This window comes from Rhinopithecus bieti, unplaced genomic scaffold (assembly GCF_001698545.2).
Source record: "Rhinopithecus bieti isolate Rb0 unplaced genomic scaffold, ASM169854v2 scaffold_16097, whole genome shotgun sequence".
Classification (NCBI taxonomy): Eukaryota; Metazoa; Chordata; class Mammalia; order Primates; family Cercopithecidae; genus Rhinopithecus; species Rhinopithecus bieti.
Genome location: NW_016808851.1, coordinates 1629657 through 1651750, shown reverse-complemented (window position 1 = coordinate 1651750; position 22094 = coordinate 1629657). Strand labels below are relative to the sequence as shown.

General features: G+C 40.2%; 2 protein-coding genes across 4 annotated transcripts in view; one reads left to right on the top strand and one right to left on the bottom strand.

Annotated features, from left to right (window-relative positions):
• Positions 1-1727: 1727 nt before the first annotated feature.
• Positions 1728-18733, bottom strand: DCPH1 (damage control phosphatase 1). 2 transcript variants are annotated; one of them, XM_017887619.1, is made up of 5 exons: positions 18407-18733; positions 16342-16447; positions 13389-13633; positions 7317-7482; positions 1728-2913 (listed from the first exon to the last, which is right to left on the bottom strand). In XM_017887619.1, the coding sequence occupies exons 1-5, from the start codon at positions 18445-18447 to the stop codon at positions 2146-2148; spliced, it is 1326 nt and encodes a 441-aa protein (XP_017743108.1). In that variant the 5' UTR covers positions 18448-18733; the 3' UTR covers positions 1728-2145. The 2 variants fall into 2 exon arrangements, with proteins under 2 accessions (XP_017743108.1, XP_017743109.1); XM_017887620.1 differs by having other exon boundaries at positions 18193-18699.
• Positions 18734-18806: 73 nt separating this feature from the next.
• RMND1 (required for meiotic nuclear division 1 homolog) overlaps positions 18807-22094 on the top strand; it is a 53662-nt gene continuing 50374 nt past the window's right edge. The window contains exon 1 of one of the 2 annotated variants that reach the window (XM_017887616.1): positions 18807-18975. The gene's annotated coding sequence lies outside the window, so the exon portion shown is untranslated. The remainder of the gene's footprint in view (positions 18976-22094) is intronic. The other variant, XM_017887618.1, reaches the window with a different exon arrangement.

The window sequence follows — 22094 nt, the reverse complement described above, 5'->3', positions numbered from 1 at the left end:
AATAAAATAAACTGGTGAGGCTGGGCACAGTGGCCTTGCCTATGATCCCAGCACTGTGGGAGGCTGAAGCCAATAGTTTGAGACTAGCTCTGGGCAACATAGTGAGACCTCACCGCTACAAAACAAAAACAATTAGCTGGACATGGTGGCACAAACCCATATTTCCAGCTACTGAAGAGGCTGAGGTGAGAGGATCGCCTAAGTCCAGGAGGTCAAAACTGCAATGAGCTGTGATCATGCCACTGCACTCCAGCCTGGGAAACAGGGCGAGACCCTGTCTTAAAAACAAAACAACACTAAACTAACATTAAAACTTAAAAACCAACTGGTGAAAACATAGGTAAGCCCTTCCTCCTGCTAAGCATTAAAAAAAATTCTATCTTGACCTGACTTCCTCTTCCTCAGTGCCACCTTTCTTGCACTAGTTAGCTTCCTTGCTCTTTTTCATGGGGAAGGGGAGTGTTGAACTACTTCCAGTGCTGGAGCTCACATAGTGGCTATGAAGTCAACCTAAATATACAACTGTGTTCTAAATTATGTCAAATGCCTACAGACAATTCTAATACGGAAGCATTTTACAAACTTACTCTTTAAAAGAGGCACACATGTGGATAAAGAAACACAGTAGATTCAAAATGTACAGCTTTATATAAACAGTTTGCAAAATCTTTTTTAATACTTAGCTAGAGCATAGACTAATAACCTTTTATAAATGATATTTAATAACTGCTTTTGGCAACATCTATAATACATATTATGAGCTTCTTTTATATAAACCTCATTTTAATCTTCCTTTCTTGACTTTTCCCCACTGGAAAATAAAACCAATGAGATTTTCAGTACAACTCATTTTATTATTTTAGTGCAACAAAACATTTCCAGATTTATTTCCAATTTCAGTTTCAAAACAAACTGACCTGAAATTTTTAGTATTTAGTATCTGTGACAACGACCAACAAAATGTGTAAGAATTTAAAAAATAAATTCATTCCTTGTTGGTAGTACTCCAAATTCAATGAGTAAGAACCTTTTCTATCTAAAGCATTTTCCTAAAACTGCAAACTAAAAATCTGTTTATTTAAAACACGTATGTGGTAAAATAATCTCATTTGATTATGGATATCATAAATAGAATATAAAAGATATTACATTTCTTAAAATACCATTTATTTCACTGTGTTCAATTCTGGGTTTCCTAACATCCATTCTACAGGTCAATCAAAATACAAAGGTGTGCAAATGAAACAAGCTATTGAAATGAAATAAAATTCAAGGAGAATAAAAGTTAGAATTAACTTATGAGGTAACTTTTATGTGAGGAAACATGACAGTTGTAAGGAATGCCTCTTTACAGAGTCATTAAGATGTGCATTTTCACAGAGCTATTATTTCATGAGCCCAAAATCAAGCAAAATAAAATTCCATGCTTCCTGGAATATTAAATACCATGCAGTGTACTATTTAAGAAAAGAATAGGCCGGGCGCGGTGGCTCAAGCCTGTAATCCCAGCACTTTGGGAGGCCGAGTCGGGCGGATCACGAGGTCAGGAGATCAAGACCATCCTGGCTAACACAAACCCCGTCTCTACTAAAAAAATACAAAAAACTAGCCAGGCGAGTTGGCGGGCGCCTGTAGTCCCAGCTACTCGGGAGGCTGAGGCAGGAGAATGGCGTACACCTGGGAGGCGAATCTTGCAGTGAGCTGAGATCTGGCCACTGCACTCCAGCCTGGGCGACAGAGCGAGACTCCGTCTAAAAAAAAAAAAAAAAAAAGAAAAGAAAAGAAAAGAATAGGGTTAACTAACTAAATGCAGAACTCGCTTATTTTTTGCTTCCCAGCCAATTAAAAATAAGTTCATTAAAAGCACTTGAAATGATGTATTTAACCTGAAAAAAAGTTGCTAAAATTCCAATATAAATGTAATTATCTGTAACTTGCTTAACCCATCTATCCCCAAAACAGCATAGTGGGGCAAAATGTTAAAAAGAAAAATCATCCAGTGCATGTAGATGGGCACCGAGAAGCTAAGCTTCCCAGAGCATGTACAGAGCCAGCCGCCAGGCGACTCAATTCACGCGCTCCTTTTCTGGGGATGAAAAGGTGCTCGTCAGATCTTTCTACGCAACTGAGAGCTCCTAAATCAAGTCAAAGGGGACCATCGTACTGAAATATTCCATACTTTCCACTGGTCCACCAGCAGGGCTCAGAGGCCATGAGCTGTTCCCCTTGCCCGGGCTTCAGACCAACCTGAATTTCAGCTTTTAATGTTCTTATGGTACAGAGGGGTGCGGGATGGAAGCCATTCAGAGCCTGATGAAATGGAACAGAAAACTCCCATTTTCTGTCACCTGTCAACTTCCTGTAATTCAAATCACCCTTGAATAAAATTAAATGTGCCTTCTGTAGTTCAGCATATAAGTCGGGAGCAACTTGAGGCATTGCACAGTATTCATGAGGCAGCGTCCAAAATATATGATCGTGGTAAACCCATTTACCCATTTCAACATACTCTTCCCAGTCAGCCCCACACTTGGACATCCACTTATGATTACCATGTTTTACCTGTTCAATTAACCAATTAAAATCATGTATAGTAGTATCAGAAACAAACCATGGAATTGTTTTTCCATAAAAATGAACCTCAGTAGCCAGTTCAGAGGACAACAAGAAGTTGGCTAATATTAAATCTGTAACAAGCTCAAACCCAGAATTATCGAGAACAATATACACGCTAGTAACAGAAGCTTTTTCTCTTGTTTTCTTGCAATTGCTAAGCAATGACCAAAGATGTTCCATATCATTCAATAAAATGAAAGGTTTTAGGTCTTCCAATGAATTTAGTACATCGGTCTTCTCAGAACTACTTTCTCCACCTGAGAGAGACAGATCACACTTATTTCCCCACAGTGAAATCTGAAAAAGAAAAAGTACAAAATATTCACCCCTCTGCTGAATAGCCAACAGAACTCCATTCCGTAGCAGGGTGGTGGAACATCGCTAAAACTAATACATGCCTACAAAACTCTTTAAATGCCCATCAAATCTACACTTTCTCTAACAACGCACAAACTTTGTTTCACATGATGCTGTATTAACAAGATAAAAACTGAAATTTCTAATTCATCAGTATGTAATGGACTAAAAAAAACTGGTGTCAATTATTTTAGCACTCACATTATTTATTCAGAATAAAAGTTTTTGCAGCTTAAAGATATTAGAACATCATCGGTTGCTGTAAAGAGAGGCTCAAAGTTGCCCATATAATGCAGAGTCAAGAGAAAAAATAAAAGTTTATTTTTTCCTCCTAGCCCCCGCAGAACTGCCCAGTTTCTTTCACTAACTGCATAACCTTAGGACATGACACCTCTCTGGGATTTGGTTCTCTCATTTGTAAAATTTTAAAAACTGAACAAGGTGATATCTAAAGACGCTACTTTTTAAACAAGGTCATGTTAACGAAAGACCCATTGTAATCAATTATCTTATTCCGCTTTAAATTGAATTAATACTCAATTACGTTTTGTAGAAAATAGTATGTAGGCCTATTTTTTTTTTAAGCCATAAAATTACATGTTTAGGACTTCAGGCTCGACCTGGGTTCAAACTCAGCATCTTCAGTTTATGATCATCGACAAATTAAACTTAAGCCCTCTAAAGCTCAAGTCCTGCAACTGAAAAATGAGATATTACTACTTACCTCACAGAATTAATTGTGAGAATTGATATAATACAAGCAAATAATGTACCAAATACCTGACATATAGAAGTACTCAATAAACACTAGCTAAAACAGACTACTCTCACTTGTGATTTTTTTTTTTTTTAATAAAGATGGGGTCTCACTATGTTGACCAGGCTAATTTCTATCTCCTCGCCTCAAGCAATCCTCCTGCTGTGGCCTCCCAAAATGCCGAGATTACAAGCATGAGCCACCTTGTCAGGCCCTCATTTGTAATTTAAAATAAGGAGAATGCATGTTCCAACCAATAGTTTTTCTGTTTTTTTAATTTTTTTTTTTTTTTTTGAGACAGAGTCTCGCTCTGTCGCCCAGGCTGGAGTGCAGTGGCTGGATCTCGGCTCACTGCAAGCTCCGCCTCCTGGGTTCACGCCATTGTCCTGCCTCAGCCTCCCGAGTAGCTGGGACTACAGGCGCCCGCCACCTCGCCTGGCTAGTTTTTTGTATTTTTTAGTAGAGACGGGGTTTCACCGTGTTAGCCAGGATGGTCTCAATCTCCTGACCTCGTGATCCGCCCGTCTCGGCCTCCCAAAGTGCTGGGATTACAGGCTTGAGCCACCGCGCCCGGCCCTGTTTTTTTAATTTTTTTTGTTTTGAGATAAAGTCTCCCTCTGTCACCCAAGCTGGAGTGTGGTGGTGCAATCTTGGCTTACCGTAACCTCCACCATCCAGGTTCAAGCAGTTCTCCTGCCTCAGCCTCCCAAGTAGCTGGGATTACAAGTGTATGCCACCACGCTCAGCTAATTTGTATATTGTTAGTAGATATAGGGTTTCGCCACGTTGGACAGGCTGGTCTCGAACTCCTGACTTCAAGTGATGTGATCGCCTTAGCCTCCCAAAGTACTGAGATTATAGGCGAATAGTATTATTTATTTTTATTTTTATTTATTTTTTGAGACAGAATCTCGCTCTGTCGCCCAGGCTGGAGTGCAGCGGCGTGATCTCGGCTAACTGTAACCTCCGCCTCCTAGGTTCAAGCTGTTCTCCTGCCTCAGCCTCCCAAGTAGCTGGGATTACAGGCGCCCACCACCATGCCTGACTAATTTTTTGTATTTTCAGTAGAGATGGGGTTTTGCCATGTTAGCCAGGCTGGTCTCAAACTCTTGGCCTCAGGTGATCTGCCCACCTCGGCCTCCCAAAGTGCTGGGATTACAGGTGTGAGCCACCACGCCCAGCCGAATAGTATTATTTTAAAAAGAGATAAATGAGTAAATTTTTTTAAAAAATAAGGCTTAAATAGTAACTAAAGCGTCCAAGGTCACCCTTTTCTAAAGTTTCCTGAAGAAATGCATACAATGGTGTCCACGATGGCCTTCAGCGACTGAGAGCAGGTTCTGTGCTAGCCTCCTGCACTTTCCCTTCACAACGTCTTCGTCTTCGCCCCAAAGACAACGTCTATCGTTAGTTTGTAACGACATAGTTTTTTGTGTAATTACTTGATTGTCTATATTCCCTCAAGATTACAAGTTTTGACAGGGAGAATCAGCCTGTTTTTGTTTTACCACTACATGCCCAGCACCTAGAATGGCATTTGCCATAGTAGCCCCAGAAATGTGTGTGTGGACAGTGGGAGAGTGCTATGACTCCTGAAAGCGATCAACATTCTCTGCAAACTAGAATGTTTTCAAGCTTCCCTTGAGAGGTTAACCTGCTGCTCACTGTGGACACCAAGTGGAGGCAACTCTGGCCCCCTTCACTTGGGAGCACAGTGACAGTGTGAAGAAGTTGTTAGCCAAATCAGATGACAGAAGATAGATGCATGCTCATTCTTCTTCACAGTTTATTATACTTATGGGACAAAGAACACATTCAAAGAAGATGATTCCCTGAAAGAATGGGCTAGCTAGGAGTCAAGAACTAGCATGCCTGTTTTGTTTTGTTTTGTTTTAATTCCAAGGCTAAGCATAAGGCAGAGTTGAGAGGAAAAAACAAAAAACAAGGTTTATTAGTTAACAATGTCCTGGGCCGGGCAAGGTGGCTCAGGCCTATAATCCCAGCACTTTGGGAGGCCAAGGCGGGTGGATCACCTGAGGTCAGGAGTTCAAGACCAGCCTGGCCAACACGGCGAAACCCCATTTCTACTAAAAATACAAAAATTAGCCAGGTGTGGTGGCATACGCCTGTAATCCCAGCTACTCAGGAGGCTGAGGCAGGAGAATTGCTTGACCCCAGGAGATGGAGGTTGCAGTAAGCTAAGATCGCGCCACTGCACTCCAACCTGGACGACAGAGCGAGACTCTAGTCTCAAAAACAAAACAAAACAAAACAAAACAATGTCCTGACAATTTTTGTTTTGAACTCAAAATATGCCTTTATTTGTGACTTTGCTTGCCCTTGAAGTCTCACCAGGGCTTTGTCGCCACCTATAATCTGTCAGCAATTTCTGTAGCTTCTATGTTCAAAGAACATCGAGGCTCTGGTGATGTCACTACCTCTTATGCTACCAACTTGGCCCCAACCTCCCTCCCCAAGTTATTTTCAGACCAACTCTCCCCATTTCCACCTTCGCCCCTGGCAGTCTATTCTCAGAAGCTTTCCTTGAAATAGTCAAACATCATTACCACTCTGCTCTCAGAGGGTTTCTCTGATGGCTTGTTTCACTTTTAGTAAAAATTTATTTAATACAAGCCATTCTGTGTCCCTTCCACCCTCCTACCTCTCAGCAACTACAGGGTTTCCTTGCAATTTTTCTCACATCTCCATGTACTCCCCACACATGCACCTGACTTACTCCTTCCCTGCCTTCAGGTCTGTAGCCTCAGCCTCCATGGACCCTTCCCTGGCAGCCCTGATCCCGTCCCCAACATCCCCAACACCCTTTTCCTGCTTTATTTCTCTTCATAGCACTTTCTAACATTTCTTTTTGAAAGTCTTCCTCACTTTTTCTGGAAAATGTGAGGGCTGGGGATACTGCTACGTACCACGTTTCCTAATAGTTCTGATTCTAATAATATGTTGTAAATTTCAGGATGTTTGCATGAATTAAAAACTAAACTGAATACAAGATAAACAAAGAAATGTAATGAAAGTATATTAATGGGCCAACTGACTACCCAAATATTATCACCCACTGATGCTAACAGCAGGCTGTATCCCAGGCTCTGCGCTCAGCACTTCACATGCAAGAATCTAGTTGAATTCTCACATCAAATTACAAAGTACACATTATCTTCATTTAACAGAGGAGGAAACTGAGACCCAGAGAAATTAAGCGACAGGCCTCAGGTCCAAACACAAATTAGCCACAGAGCCAACACACACTCAAGTCAGCTGGGAAACCAAATTACTATTATTCTTTCAAGCATGACAAAAGCTAAGCAAATTACTATGAAGTGTTCTCTCAAGCATGACAGAAGCTAGAAAGTCAGATAACTTCTTTGCCACTAAAATCATAGCCAGTCAGAGCAGAAAAGATTTCAAACCCATTTCTAGAAATTAAATGGATTTTCATCTCTTAACACCATTAGATAAAAAATGATCAATTATAGCAAAGAAAAATATTTACATGTTTTGTTAACTGTACAGCAGTTTATTTTCTGTTTAAATAAAACACACTCAGAAGATTAATGATCACATTTACCTGCAGAAGTTTAAAAAACTCATCTTTCAGCTGATTTTCATTTAGGTCTTCAATAGTTTTTATCAATTGTTGCAGGTGGGTACATAAAGCAATGACCGATTCCTGTGACTCATAGAAATTTTGCTCTTTTGATTCTTTAAATACATCAAAGTAATCGATTGGTGGACTAAAGGAGGAGAAAAATGTAAGTGAAACATTTTAGTCTGTACATTTGGATAACTGCAGTTCTTAAAAGAAAATAGCACCACACAATCTCAATAATTAGTGCTAACAGAAACTAGATATAACATTTATCTAATTGACTAACTAGAAAAACTTAACACTAAATAATCAAATTACACAAAAATCTCTCAAACTCATTTTCATTGTCAAAAGTTCCCAAATCAAGTATTTTTCTGGAAACATTAAATAGTGATAGTGACTATGTTCATAATTATTTACCCAGCAGGGATTCCAGGGCAAAAGAAGGAGAAAGATAAATTTCAAGACAACTGTTTTAGTTCAACAAACATTTTTTAAGCACCCGATGTGGCAGAGTTCTAGTAACAAATGTATAGAATATAAAAAGAATGTTTGAATACAATGCAGCAATCATTAACAGAATGAAACACAGAGTATGATGAAAATACAATGAGTACTTAAGATAAATCAGATTTAATACTATTGTACATTTTAGAAGAATGATAATTTTTCATCACTAATATTTAGGTATTTTTGGGCAACTTTAACCAAAGGTGATGTATGTGACATGACTACACCTTCATGTTTTCCAACGAGAGATTAAATCATATCATATTGGCTTAAGAAAATCGTAACTAAGAAGATATAAATACTAATTTAATAAACTTTACTGAATTGAATATAAAAGACATTCAGATTATTAGGTCTTCCAAATCAGCTACTTTTTCCATGGGCCATTCATGTTAGGGTAAAAACAATCTAAGACCGATGTAATGGGCTTGATTTGTTTTGTTTTGTTTTAAATAACATACCAGTATTTAAACATCCGAATGATGGCTGCCTCCTTCCGGCCAGTCAGTCACCTTGGGAAGCTACACCCTTATTCCAAGGGCACTGCCATTGCTCAGAGCACTTTTGGAATTCCTCTTTTGGAATTTTCTTCAGAACTTGTGGCACATCATTAAACCTCCTGTCAGTGATCACATATCTTCATCCTTTGGAGTCAATTTATTTTTGGAAACAGCCAAAAGTCTCTCGGAGTGACTTCAGTAGAATGAGGTGTGTGATCAAATTGGATAAAACTTTTTTTTTTTAAATCAAAATGAGTAACTAAAAAAACAGAAGACTAAATTTTCTTTTTGAGGCATGTAAACTGGCTCTGAAAGAAGTTCCAAATAATTCAAAGATGGTTTTAGCAATGGCAGCACTGCTGAAATCCATCAGTCTCTCAAGGTGACTTAAAAAGGCAAATATCATTCGGATGCACAGACCCAATCCAGTCCACCACCTGTTCTGTCTGACTCACATGCTAAGAATGTTATATATAATATATAGAAATTTATTCAATTATTCTGAATGGCTGAAAACAATGCTGACCAGAAAAGTAGTATTTTGATACATGAAACTTCAAATTTCAGTGTCCATTAAATAAAGTTTCTTTAGAACACAGCCTTGCTCATTCTTACATATTATTTAAGGCTGCTTTCACACTGCAACGACAGGTTCAGCAGCTGCAACAGAGACCACATGGCCCCTGTGCCTAAAAGATTTACTAAAAAAAAAAAAAAAAAAAGATTTACTGGCCCTCTACAAAAGGTTCTAATAAAAAATGTTCTAATGTTTTATTAACAAACCATTCATTAAAGTCACACCTCATATTAAGAATAAGCTTTATTTCTTGTATTTAAGAGAGTAAACTCACATAACTATATATAAATTCTCATTTTAGAATGTTTGCTATTTTAGAATCTTCTAAAGCTGTGTATGTACACACACTATGACCCAGTGATTCACTTCTAGGGATATACCCAACAGATGTATTCATCCATATGTTCAGCAAAAAAGTGTTAGAATATTTATAGCAGCATTCTTCCTAACAACTCCAAACTGAAAAGTACTCAAATATCCATCACAATGGATATTGTGATTGTAATATGTTGTAATTGTAGTTGTAGATTGTAATATGTTCATATAACGCAATATTATAAAGCAATGAGAATGAATGATCTATAATTATATTGTAACATATGGATGAGTCTCACAAACATAAAAATGAGTGAAAGAAGCCAGACACAAAACTATATACTGTATCATTTCGTTTCAGTAAAGTTAAAAAACAGGCAAAACTAACACAGGTCAGAACAACGGTTACCCTTGAGGGGTAATGATGGCGGTGACTGGAAGGAGACTCAAAGTGGATTTCCGGGGTCTGCAAGATTCTGCCTCTTGATCTGGGCACTGGGTACACAAGTATGTTCTTGAACATATAAGGCATGTGCATTTTTTTATATGTATATTACACTTTATTAAAGTTTTTTTAAAAATTTAATATTTTCTCTGTATTTTCACCTTTCAATATCTGAAGTGTATGTACTTAATATGTTTAAATTTCACATATGGCTAAAACTTTGAATCTTAATTTAGACTGGCAGACTATCAAAGCATGTTTCAGCATAAAATAGTAAATCAACGTAAATATGTCTGCTATAAAAGCTGGTCAGTTTGGAGTTGCCATTGACCTAGGATAGTGATCCCCCATACAAGAACCTAAAAATTAGACACTTCAGAACGACTTCAGTGCTAGCTCCATTGTAAGATGGTTCTTTATCTGCCACAGAAATCACTTTGGGAAGAGTTCTACATCCATGACTGTGCAACATTCTAGTTTCTTGAACTTAAAGCTGCATGTTCCCTCTATCCCATTTAACAATTTGTTCGCTGAACCAGTGGCTATCATCACTCCCTGAGCTTCCGAAAGAAAAACTGACACCCAAGCCCCACCCCAGATCAATTAAGCAATCTGTATTTATTCCAATGTAATAATCTAAAACTATGTGGGGTTTTTTTGAGACGGAGTTTCGCTCTTGTCACCCAGGCTGGAGTACAATAGCATGATTTTGACTCACTGCAACTTCCAACTCCTGGGTTCAAGTGATTCTCCTGCCTCAGCCTCCTGAGTAGCTGGGATTACAGGTGCCCATCACCATGCCTGACTAATTTTTGTATTTTTAGTAGAGACGGAGTTTCACCACGTTGGCCAGGGCTGGTCTCAAACTCCTGACCTCAGGTGATCCACCTGCCTCGGCCTCCCAAAGTGCTGAGATCACAGGCGTGAGCCACTGTGCCTGGCCTAAAACATGCATTTTGAAGCCACCTTCCTTTTCCCCCACTGGGTCATAAATGTGCAGCCAGGTTTGTGAAAATGTGCTCTAGGTACTTTTAGTCTCTGAACCTCATCAATCTCTAAAATCAAATTCAGAAACAGCATTGCTCTTGCCTTAAAAGCCCAAACTCCACCAACCCTGCTCAAGGTGCCACCCAGTTTTTCAACACTTTGGCAGCTTTGGCTCATACCACAGATATTTTCCAAAATTATGAAACCATCACCCCGAACTTCAGACTACTCTCAGTCCTTGGCAGGCATCTAAATCTACTATTTGGGAAGAATGGTTGAATAAGAACTCTAATCTGATTCACACAGTCCAGGCTCAAATCCTGGTTCTACCATCTACTAGCCATGTCACCTTGGGCATGTTAGGAATCTGTCTGAGCCTCAGTCACCTCAACTGTAAAATGGACCATAACAACGCCTACATTTCACTGGGCTGCGCAGTCACTAGAACATTGCTAGTTACTGACAGCTCCTTACATCTTCTACTGGGGTGCCTTCTCCGTGCCAAGCAGTGCACTGGAGGTTTTTTTTTTTTTTGAGACACAGTCTTGCCCTTTCACCTAGGCTGGAGTGCAGTGGTGCGATCTCGGCTCACTGCAACCTCCGCCTCCTGGGTTCAAGTGATTCTCCTGCCTCAGCCTCCCGAGTAGCTGGGACTACAGGCGCGCACCACCACGCCCAGTTAATTTTTGTAATTTTAGTAGAGATGGGGTTTCAGCATGTTGGCCAGGATGGTCTTGATCTCCTGACCTTGTGATCCGCCCACCTCGGCTTCCCAAAGTGCTGGGATTACAGGTGTGAGCCACCGTACCCAGCATGCACCAGAGTTTTAATAGGGTATTTTGCTTTTAGATCAGAAGTTCTAAAACCTACCTATCAGAAAAAACAACAAATTGTGATATGAAAAAATACATATAGGCTGGGCGTGGTGGTTCATGCCTGTAATCCCAGCACTTTGGGAGGATGAGGTGGGAGGATCACCTGGGGTCAGGAGCTCAAGACCAGCCTGGCCAACATAACGAAACCCCTCTCTACTAAAAATACAAAAAAAAATAAAATAAAATTAGGCAAGGTGGCAGGCGCCTGCAATCCCAGTTACTGGGGAGGCTGAGGCAGGAGAACTGCTTGAACCCGAAGGCAGAGGTTGCAGCAAGCCAAGATTGCGCCACTGTACTCCAGCCTGGGCGACAGAGCGAGACTCCGTCTCAAACAACATAAGAAAAAAATTAAAAAAAAAAAAAAATATATATATATATATATGTGTGTGTGTATGGGTGTGTGTGTGTAAGATTAAGACAAAAAAGCTAATGAACAGATTTTAAAGTTCCATATGTTTCCCAAAATAATTTTATTTTACAATTAGTGCTGACTTGATGACTTTAAATTATCCTATGCTATGTTTACGAATAGATACCAAAGGATTCCTCTTAGTCAACAAACCTGGATTTTTGGAACCTGTGATCATTAACGATAATCCAATAATCCCCATTAACTTTTCTTTGGCACTATAAATAACAGTTTTTTGTTGTTTTTAAACAGTCTCGCTTTGTCGCCCAGCATGGAGTGCGGTGGTGTAATCTCGGCTACTGCAACCTCCGCCTCCCAGGTTCAAGTGATTCTCCTGCCTCAGCCTCCCGGGTAGCTGGGAATACAGGAATGTGCCACCACACCTGGGTAGTTACATATTTTCTGTAGAGAAGGGGTTTTGCCACGTTCACCAGGCTAGTCTCAAATTCCTGACCTCGAGTGATCCACCTGCCTTAGCCTCCCAAAGTGTTGGGATTCCAGGCGTGAGCCACCACGCCTGGCCTAAAAACTAGTTCTCTATCAGATGTTTTCCTAGGAAAATTAAATAATGCAAACCAGTCTATAAAAGCTACTTTGAAACACACGTACTTTTAAAATCTTTTTCTAAACTAACGTTTTTTAAAAAATGATGAAAGATTAAGACTGTAATACAATAGCATGATTCACTGTTCTCATGACTCCTTAAACCAAATAAGTTGTAACATGTTTATTATCTATTTTAATAAACAAAACATATGCTTACTTTGTCCCATCCTGATTTATATATATGCAACTATTTCAAATTAACATTTTTTACTCAATAAGCAAAACTTCTTTTATTCTATGTCTTTATTAGAACCTTTAATTAATTCATGCTTTATTTATCTATTTTATTGAGACAGAGTTTCACTCTGTTGCTCAGGCTGGAGTACAGTGGCAAGATTTTGGCACACTGCAACCTCTGCCTCCCAGGTTCAAGCAATTCCCATTCCTCAGCCTCCCGGGTAGCTGGGATTACAGGCCCATGCCACCATGCCTCGCTAATTTTTTTATTTTTAGTAGAGACAGGTTTTGTTATGCTGGCCAGGCTGGTCTCGAACTCCCAACCTTAAGCGATCTGCCCACCTCAGTCTCCCAAAGTGCTGGGATTACAAGTGTAAACCTCAGGGCCTGGCCAATTCGTACTTTAGATATTTACTCTTATGTCTATTCTAGGCAAGTGGATTATAATTGCCAAGAATCTGTTAAATCGGTAACAGCTGTAGAAATGTCCATCAGTAACATTTGTAGAAATGTCCAACAATGCTATTAAGATTTGCTAAACTCAACCAAATTCAAGCTTCCACTGGTGTTTATTTTTAAACTTATCCTTTTACAATTTCAGAAAAAGTATAAATTCCTAAACATTTGCTAGTTGATGATTACACACATACCTCTGGATAATTGCTTCATGAATTCTACGATACATGTAACATTCTACGAACAACCATGGTGAGTAGAACCATCTTGATTTTCCATCACTTTCATTTAAAAGACTCTGTTGATATTCTAGGTACTGATTCCATATATCAGTATCAACAAATTTCTCAACCAAGGGGATAATTGGTTTATCTGTTTGCAATTCATTCCGTAATTTAGAAAGGAGAGAAATAGCTTTCTTTTCAGCTTCCACGCCTTCCTGCAAAATACAAGAAAATCAATTGTATGTGTGTCTGTGTCTGTGTTTGTGTGTGTGTGTCTGTGCAATTCTTCTAGGGTAACATATTTTACAGACTTAAGAAGAAAAGAAAATGTTCAAAACTACATTTTACTTCTTTAAACATTACATTTAGAACTCTTAAACTGAAAATCAAAAAACACACACAGATCTCATATGAACATAATCATGCCTTATCTATCTAAGTTCTGGTCTTTCTGTATCTTCGGTGACCATTACTACAGAGGGAAAGGAACCCCTGCCAGATTTTCCATGTCTTTCATGCTTCCATACACATTGTTCTTTCACAATTGACACCACTAGAAAAGAAACTGTGGCCTTTCTGAGGTTTCCTTTGGTAGCTCAAATTTTTTTTTAACTTGTTTTCCACCGAGTTCTAGCTAGGTGAGAGATGAGATATGCTGACATACAAGGTGCTACAATATTATCTCACATGACAGGCCAATTGGAGTGGGGACAAATGTAAAGGGATCAGAATGAAGTGAAAATGACTTGGCACCTCTGGTTTTACATCAGCAAGATTCCTGCCCCATTAAAAAAAAAGAAAACATAAGCCTAATAAGACATGTATATAATAAAATGTAGAGAATAAACATCAAGCCTGAGTATTTTATAAGATCATTTTATCATGTTGATATTTAGTCCCTACTTTCAGATCTGTAATTTTCTCAATATAAACATCTCTCCAATCTTTCTTTTGTTCCAAGTAGAATTTATTTTGCTGCTAGAACAAACGACTGAAGCTTTAGAGATTCTGCAGGTTCAGAAATAGAAGAAAAGAAGTTGTGGCTGACTGTTTTGAGAGGAACTCCCCCTCCTCCAAATCTCTACCCTAAAGTCTTAAACTTCAACTCTTTAACTATAAATTCCAACAACTGAGGTTTTATAGGGTATCAGGCACCCTGTTACAGAAACATATACCTACAAAGGCTAATGGATTAAGAGTGATGTCACTGCCAGTTTGTTCACTTACTTGAATTGAATTCAAACATTTACTGAACCCCGTATGTGCCTGACACTAACCTCAGGACCAGAGAAAGATGAATAAAGCCTGGTCCTGTCTCCAAAAGACACACATCTGCCAAACCAGGTAGTCTAAGGGGAAGGACGTTTGACCGCTGAGGTGGGGGAAGACAGAAAACTGTGTGGCACGGCTCCTTTGGAGGTAAGCCTGGCCCTGCTATAGGTGGGGGCTTAGGGAGCTAGGAGAACACATAAGGCCCAAGGAGAGTGGTCATTGGTATAATAGAGGAAGGAAAAAAGGACAGAAAGGCTACCAAAAGCAGACTTTATCTATGTCAACATTTTATTTACATCTTGTTCTGTGCCCGGTAGAGTGTGAAATGGGATAGGGCTGGAGAGACAATAAACTCTGCCTTCAGTCACCTGATGATTACGGGCATACAGGCCAAGTAGCAATATACAAAGACTTCATTAATTACTACATTTTAGATCACTCTGGTCGAAAAAAATGAAATTACAAAAGCACTATGGGGCCAGGCACAGTGGCTCACACCTATAATACTGGCACTTTAGGATGCTGAGCTAAGAGAATCTCTGGCATCTAGGAGTTTGAGGCTGCAGTGAGCCATAACTGGGCCACTGCACTCTAGCCTAGTAGACAGAACAAGATCCTGTCTCAAAAAACAAAACAACAACAAAAACACAAGTATTACGGTAATTTGCTTACGTATATGACCAAATACTAAAGTCAACTATCCAAATTTGGCTAAATTATACTTGTGTGATAAAGGTATGTCAGCTATCAAAATTATGTTTATGTGATAAACATTAAAACCATTCATCAATAGAATTGTCAGTGTCTGAATTAAGCTGGATTTTAGCAATAAGGAACAACAGGTGATCCCTGTGTTATGCCAGGATTAGTTTCAAACAAGACAATATAAAAGAAGTTGAAAGAAGTAGAACATTACACTCAAACTGTGTATGTATTATCTCACTCCATTTCAACTTGGCCAAGGAGAAAAGATCACCAACCATTTCTCTAAATCTCTGTTTTCAACGCTTAAAAAAAAATGTACTGGTGTATGCATGTTCTTTTACAGTCTATTGTGTAATAGAAAGATAACTGAACCTACAAGTTTAAAGACCTATATCTAACACATAGTTATCTGGATTTCTCCTCATCCATTAACTGAATGTGATTTCTAAAGTCCTATTCTGCACTGAATGTTAATGAGTCCCAACTTGAATCAGTACAATGTGTCAATCAATTATAATTCCTATCACTGAGCTTTGTATAGCAGTTTGAACTTACAGGACTCAAGATCTCAAATCAGTAATATAAATACTACAACTCAAATTAAACTTGAAATTTAAAAGCTCTTCTAAGCAACTCAATTGCTTAGTCACTTGGCTAAGTCAATTGCAAGTCTGCTGCCTACTCACCAATTACAACATTAAATATATTAGAAAATACATTCTGAGGTCTAAATAACTGGCAGAAATAATTGTTGGAACACAATTATTTTCTAAATTAAAGATTGGCTGTTCTATCTCCATTTCAATGTATTACATTAAAACCAAATAAATACTTGGCCAAATAAATACAGCTATTGATTTTTACATTTAAAGGAAAATTGATGCCTTCAATAACTGTTTATTACGTTTCTGTTGAGAAATTAACAAAAAAATAAAACAATTCTTACCTCTCCATGTTTCTCAAAAAATTCACTTTTATGTCGATGCAATGTATCAATAACCTTAGTTAAGATCTGTGGTATTCTGTCTTTAATTGTAAGATATGCAAATGATCTAGAAAAAAGAGTCACATGCATTATATTACTTAGTAGCATCTATACTAGAAGATTGGCTTTTAGTTTCTGGAACATTTCATGTATATTAAACTCTTCATACAACTATTAAAAGGTAGACAAGTATTGTGTGATTACTATATTAAGACATAAGAAAACCTGAAAACTTCTCTGGTATGTCATGGAAGCCAAATTGTCTCGGGGCCTCTAATCCCAGATTCTCCCATGTAGTCTGTTGAATCATTCTTATCTTTCATATTCTATTGCTTTTATTTTTCTAAATCAGAAACTCGCTTAGCAATGTGACAGGATAGGGAATAGATTAGCTTAGAAATCAAACAGGCTCTTGTCCCAGGTCTACTACTATCTAAGTCACCTGCTAAGAAAGGTGAAAGAAGCAGTGCATGTGAAACCCCTTTAAAGTGTCTAATGTGCTTGAACAACATAAATAATTAAAAGTACTTGTAAGCCTGTTTCTCTCGATTCTGTCTGTATTCTGAGTCAATTTTAATTCTTTCCAAAGTTTTCCCCTTCTCTGCCTTCTCTATCTGCACAATAGACTCCTTCCATCTTATTCTGCCCCTAAGCAAATGAAGGCATGCTACTGTCTTTCTCCCAGTCAAAAAATTAGAGATTTTATAGAAGTGTCCAAAAATGAAGCAAGCTGGAGATGAAGAAAAACTTATACCCGCATTAAAAAATTAAAGATATTCTTGATTTTATTCATACAAAAAACCAAGATTTACAGATTATCATTTTACATCATTTTAACGAAATACATGATTCAGGTAGAAACAAAGCTTTATTTGGTGGTGAAACTCCGTGCAGTTTTAAACATAGAGCACAGAGTTTAGCTGACCAGTGTTTTTATCTTCGGATCACAAGAGACAATCGTTAAATTATTAGGTTGTAACTCGGGTATTTCTTCAAAAGGTTTCCTCAAATGATAGCTATAGAGCTTTAAGAAAAAAACTGCAAACACTTTCTTACTCTGTGGTGCTTTCAGTACCACCCAAAATAGTGATTAGGTTTTAATGTGTATAATAACTACGTTGACCAGAATTTAATTTTTAAAACTCATTAATGAAAGAACACTAATACCTCAGAGGGGGAGCAGGAACATTAAATCAACTGCCACTTGAATTTCCGCAGGCAGTAGGTAGAGTAAGTCCTTTTCTGAGATTTTACTTTAATTGGAAAGTATTACTGTTTTCCTAACTACTACACTTCCTGCACCTCTGGAGCAAAGTCTCTGGCCAGGACTGGAGTGAGGCCAGAAGCCCTAGGGCGCAAAATTGAAGGAGACACTCTCTATACTTGCAGGACCTGAAACAGTGCCTGCTTCATTTGGGCCATTGGCGCCACTTTCTTGGCCTCAACCTACTTTCCGCCCAGGTTTATTTGCCTCAAAGTGTTCTCGTCTTTTGCAGTATTTTGAAGTAAGGACCAATTTCAAATATAAATTTGGCCATTCAATTTATGCAAATGGATGTTCCTATTTGCACGGTCACCCACAACTTTATCCAAGAATCTGTACCGTGATGACTATAAAGCAAAAAACTACAGACAGTTCTTACTGTGAGATTACGATTTGATCAACAGGAAGAAACCCGTTTCTTAATAGCTCTGAGATCCCCAACTCTTACGGAGAATTTTAACGCCCCCAAAGCGAGTTCATTAAAGTGAATAAATAAAAAGTGACCGCCAGGAACAGACCACGAAGCTGAGCCCTGTCCTGATCCTTACGAGCAGGCGCCGCGGGCGGGCTCCCTCCCCGGGGCCGCCTCCCCTCGCCTCCGAGCCAGTCCGCGAAATCCGCAAAGGCGTCCTGGGAAGCCGCGCCTGGCGGCGGGACTCGAACGCAGCCCACCGGAGAGCGGGCGCCCTCCGCTTAGTCCCCACAGGCTCCCGACGAGGCCCAGCTTTCCGCAAAAGTGGGGAAGAGAAAAGTAAGACGAACCCCACGTCCTGTCCTGAGAGAGACGCCGGGACGACTGCCATTACGTTCCGCGATCCCGGCCGCAAAGATCGACGCTCAACCGCCGCAGAAACAGAGGCGTTACCGCCGCGAAGGAGGAGCTGAGAATGGGGGTGGTGTGGCTTTAAAAAAAAAGTGCTTTTGAATAAACAAACTTTATTTGGTGCCCGTACAAACGGCAAACAGTGGCTGGCCAGAGGACCCAATCTTCCGGGGACGAAGGCGGGGACAGCGGAGGGCGACTAGAGGAGCGGATATGGAAGCAAACGAAAGCCGGAAGCAGGTAAGGACCGGGAGGTCCCAGGGCCTAGGGAGCGGAAGAGGTCGCGGCGACGCGGCTCACGTGGTCAGACAGTCATGTGGTCAGAGTTGCTCCCGCGAAGTGGGACCAGAGTTCAGTGCGCCTGCGCAGTATCGGGGGTGGGAGGGAGCGCCCTTCCAGGAGATGGGGTGGCTGCTGTAGTGAGAGGTTGGTGCTGCGGCTTTTTCCCTGCAGTCCTGCCGAGGAAGCGTGCGTCCCTGGCGCTTCCTTCTTCTCTTCCGGCCGAGAGGTTAGTGTACTGCCTTTCCTTAGCTGCTTGGGTGGTCCGGCTCGGAGGTCTGCGCCCTGGCTCCTGGCCGCCCGGAACGTGTACAGTCACAGGTTACGCTGGTGCGACTGTGACCCTCTGCCTCTTACCGTGATCTTTGGTCGACTTAGCTGGGAGTAAAAAGCACTCAGTCAATTAATGAACCCTTTTTTTGAGCCAGTGCACCGCGGTAACTGTAGAAATCGATAAAACAATTTTGAGTTTGAGGAATTGAACGGCCTGCTCCCAAAGATGAGTGACAGTTGTCTCTTGAATCGTAGCCTAGCTGTAACCGATTTTCTTAATTGGTGTTATTGTCTAAAAGTTGAAATGTGCCCAGGAACTGAGTAACTGCCTAGTATTTCATTTTAAAAATTCGATCGAATGCCTACTATGTACTGGCGCTAGTGTCAGGAGATACAGTAGGAAAAAACACACAAATCTGTATCCTCAAGGAGTTTCCATTCGGAGGGAAGACACAAAAATCAGCCCTTTCCTTTTTTTTCCTTTAGCGTTCTGTCTCACGTATTTTACTGATTTACCTCGTTTTTGCCTGTCACTCCCAATGTAAAGTTCAAAAGATTCAAAAGATAGGATATTTGTCTATTTTTATTTTCAACTGTATTGTCAGCAACTAGGGACAATGCCTGGCACATGGTAAGAACTGAGTTGTTTTGCAGTATGAATTAATAAACTAAAAATTAAAGGTGTGTAAGTGATGTTACACAATGGAGAAATGCAAAGTGGAGGAAGATAGAGAACGGGTGCTGGTTGTGTGTTTTTAATGTAGTGGTTGGGGAAGGCTTCACTGGGTGGAAGACATTTTAGCAAATCTCTGGAGGAGGTGAGGGTGTGAGCCTTTCAGATCCCTGGGAGAAGAGCCTAAGGAACAGCAAATGCAAAGATCCAGAGGCTAGAATGAGGAGCAAAATAAGCAAAGGAGAGAGCTGTCAGAGTGCTGATAAAGGGCCAGAGAATGTAGTGCCATGCAGGCCATTTTTGAGGGCTTTTGACTTTTTTTTTTTTTGAGACGGAATCTCGCACTGTTGCCCGGGCTTTAGTGCAGTGGCGCGATCTCGGCTCACTGCAACCTCCGCCTCCCGAGTTCAGGCGATGATGCTCCTGCCTCAGCCTCTGGAGTAGCTAGGATTATAGACCCATGCCGCCATGCCCGGCTAATTTTAGTATTTTTAGTAGACACAGGGTTTCACCGTGTTGGCCAGGCTGGTCTGGAACTCCAGACCTCAAGTGATCCCTCCCAACGTGCTGGGATTACAGGCGTGAGCCACTATGCCTGGTCGGAGGGCTTTAGCTTTTATTAAGTGAACCGTGCAGCCATAGCCACATTTTGCGCTAAGATTTGACTTCAAAGGATCACTTTGGTTGCTTGTGTTGAGAAGAAATTGTAGGGGGCCCAAAACAGAATCAGGGAAACTGGTTAAAGCTATTATAATAATCCATGGGAAAGGTAGCAGTTTGGATCAGGTAGTAGTATTACTGATGATGGGCAGTGGTCCCTAGAAGGCCCTTGGGATTTACTGACAAGTTGGATATGGAGAATAAAGAGTCAAGGTGGACTCCACGTTTTTGGCTTAGCAGTTACAAAGATACTAATTACTGCTTGTGAATGGGAAAGACTGGGAAGAAAGGGATGCAAGGGATTCCAGGGGTATAAGAGAGAGATTCGAATGGTAGACCATGGAGTGTAAACTGGATATGGAGGAAGTGAAGTCATGGGGAGTGAGAGACCGCGAAAAGGTGGTTGGATCATTGACTCACGGGTCCTGTTGGTGTTGAAGAATTGTTGGAATTGGGTAATAGAAGGAGTGAGATGCAAAGATAGGAGGTGGTGCTTAGAGAGTAGAATAGATGAAATTGAGGTGAGGAGGTCCGATGTATTGATAATGACAGTAGGGCCCTGTCTGATAGAAAAACAATGTAAGGCACAAATGTAATCTTAGGCTTTCTAGAAGGTGCAGTGATAAAAATGGCATGGGTCCGGTGGCTCAAGCCTGTAATCCCAACACTTTGGGAGGCCAAGGCAGGTGGATCACCTGAGATCAGGATTTCAAGACCAGCCTGGCCAACATGATGAAACCCCGTCTCTACTAAAAATACAAAAAATTAACTAGGCATGGTGGCAGGCACCTGTAATCCCAGCTACTTGGGAGGCTGAGGCAGGAGAATCGCTTGAACGGGGGAGGCAGAGGTTGCAGTGAGCCAAGATCGTGCCATTGCACTCCAACCTGGGCAACAAGAGCGAAACTTTGTATCAAAAAAGAAAAAAGAATAGCTAAAATTTATTTGAATAATGCATTTTATTTAGGTAAATATACCCAGACATATTATTTCAACAAATAATTGATAGAAGAATTGAGATATTTTACTTATTAAAAAATTAAGGCTCAATTTATACTAACCAGAATTCAAGGGCTCAATAGCAATGTGGGTTGTCTAGTGGCTACTTTACAGGTTACAGGATAATGACCATGGGCATGAGTGGCTGAGGAAAAGTGAAAAACAGGACCATTCAGGAAGGGAGATTAGGGAACTCAGGGCCAGGGTTTTGGAAGAATCATCCCCACCACTGATCAGCATGGATATAGAAACCATTGAAAATTACTGCAACAATAATATTACCTGTAACTTTTACGTTCATTGTAATAGTGCTTCATGTAGCCTCCATATTAAGGTCGTCAATAGAGTTTTGAGGTAAATAATTTATTCAAAGAGGCCAGGTGCAGTGGCTCATGCCTGTAATCCCAGCACTTTGGGAGTCCAGGGCAGGCGGATCATTTGAGGTCAGGAGTTGGAGACCAGCCTGGCCAACATAGTGAAACCCCTTCTCTGCTAAATATATATATGTATATCTATATATATCTCTCTATATATATATCTATATAAAATACAAAAACTAGCTGGGCTTGGTGGCGCACACCTGTAATCCCAGCTACTCAGGAGGCTGAGGCAGGAGAATCACATGAACCTGGGAGGTGGAGGTTGCGGTGAGCTGAGGTGGCACCACTGCACTCCAGCCTGAGCGACAGAGCGAGACTCCCATCTCAAAAAAAAAAAAAAAAAAAAAAAAGAAATTTCCCAAA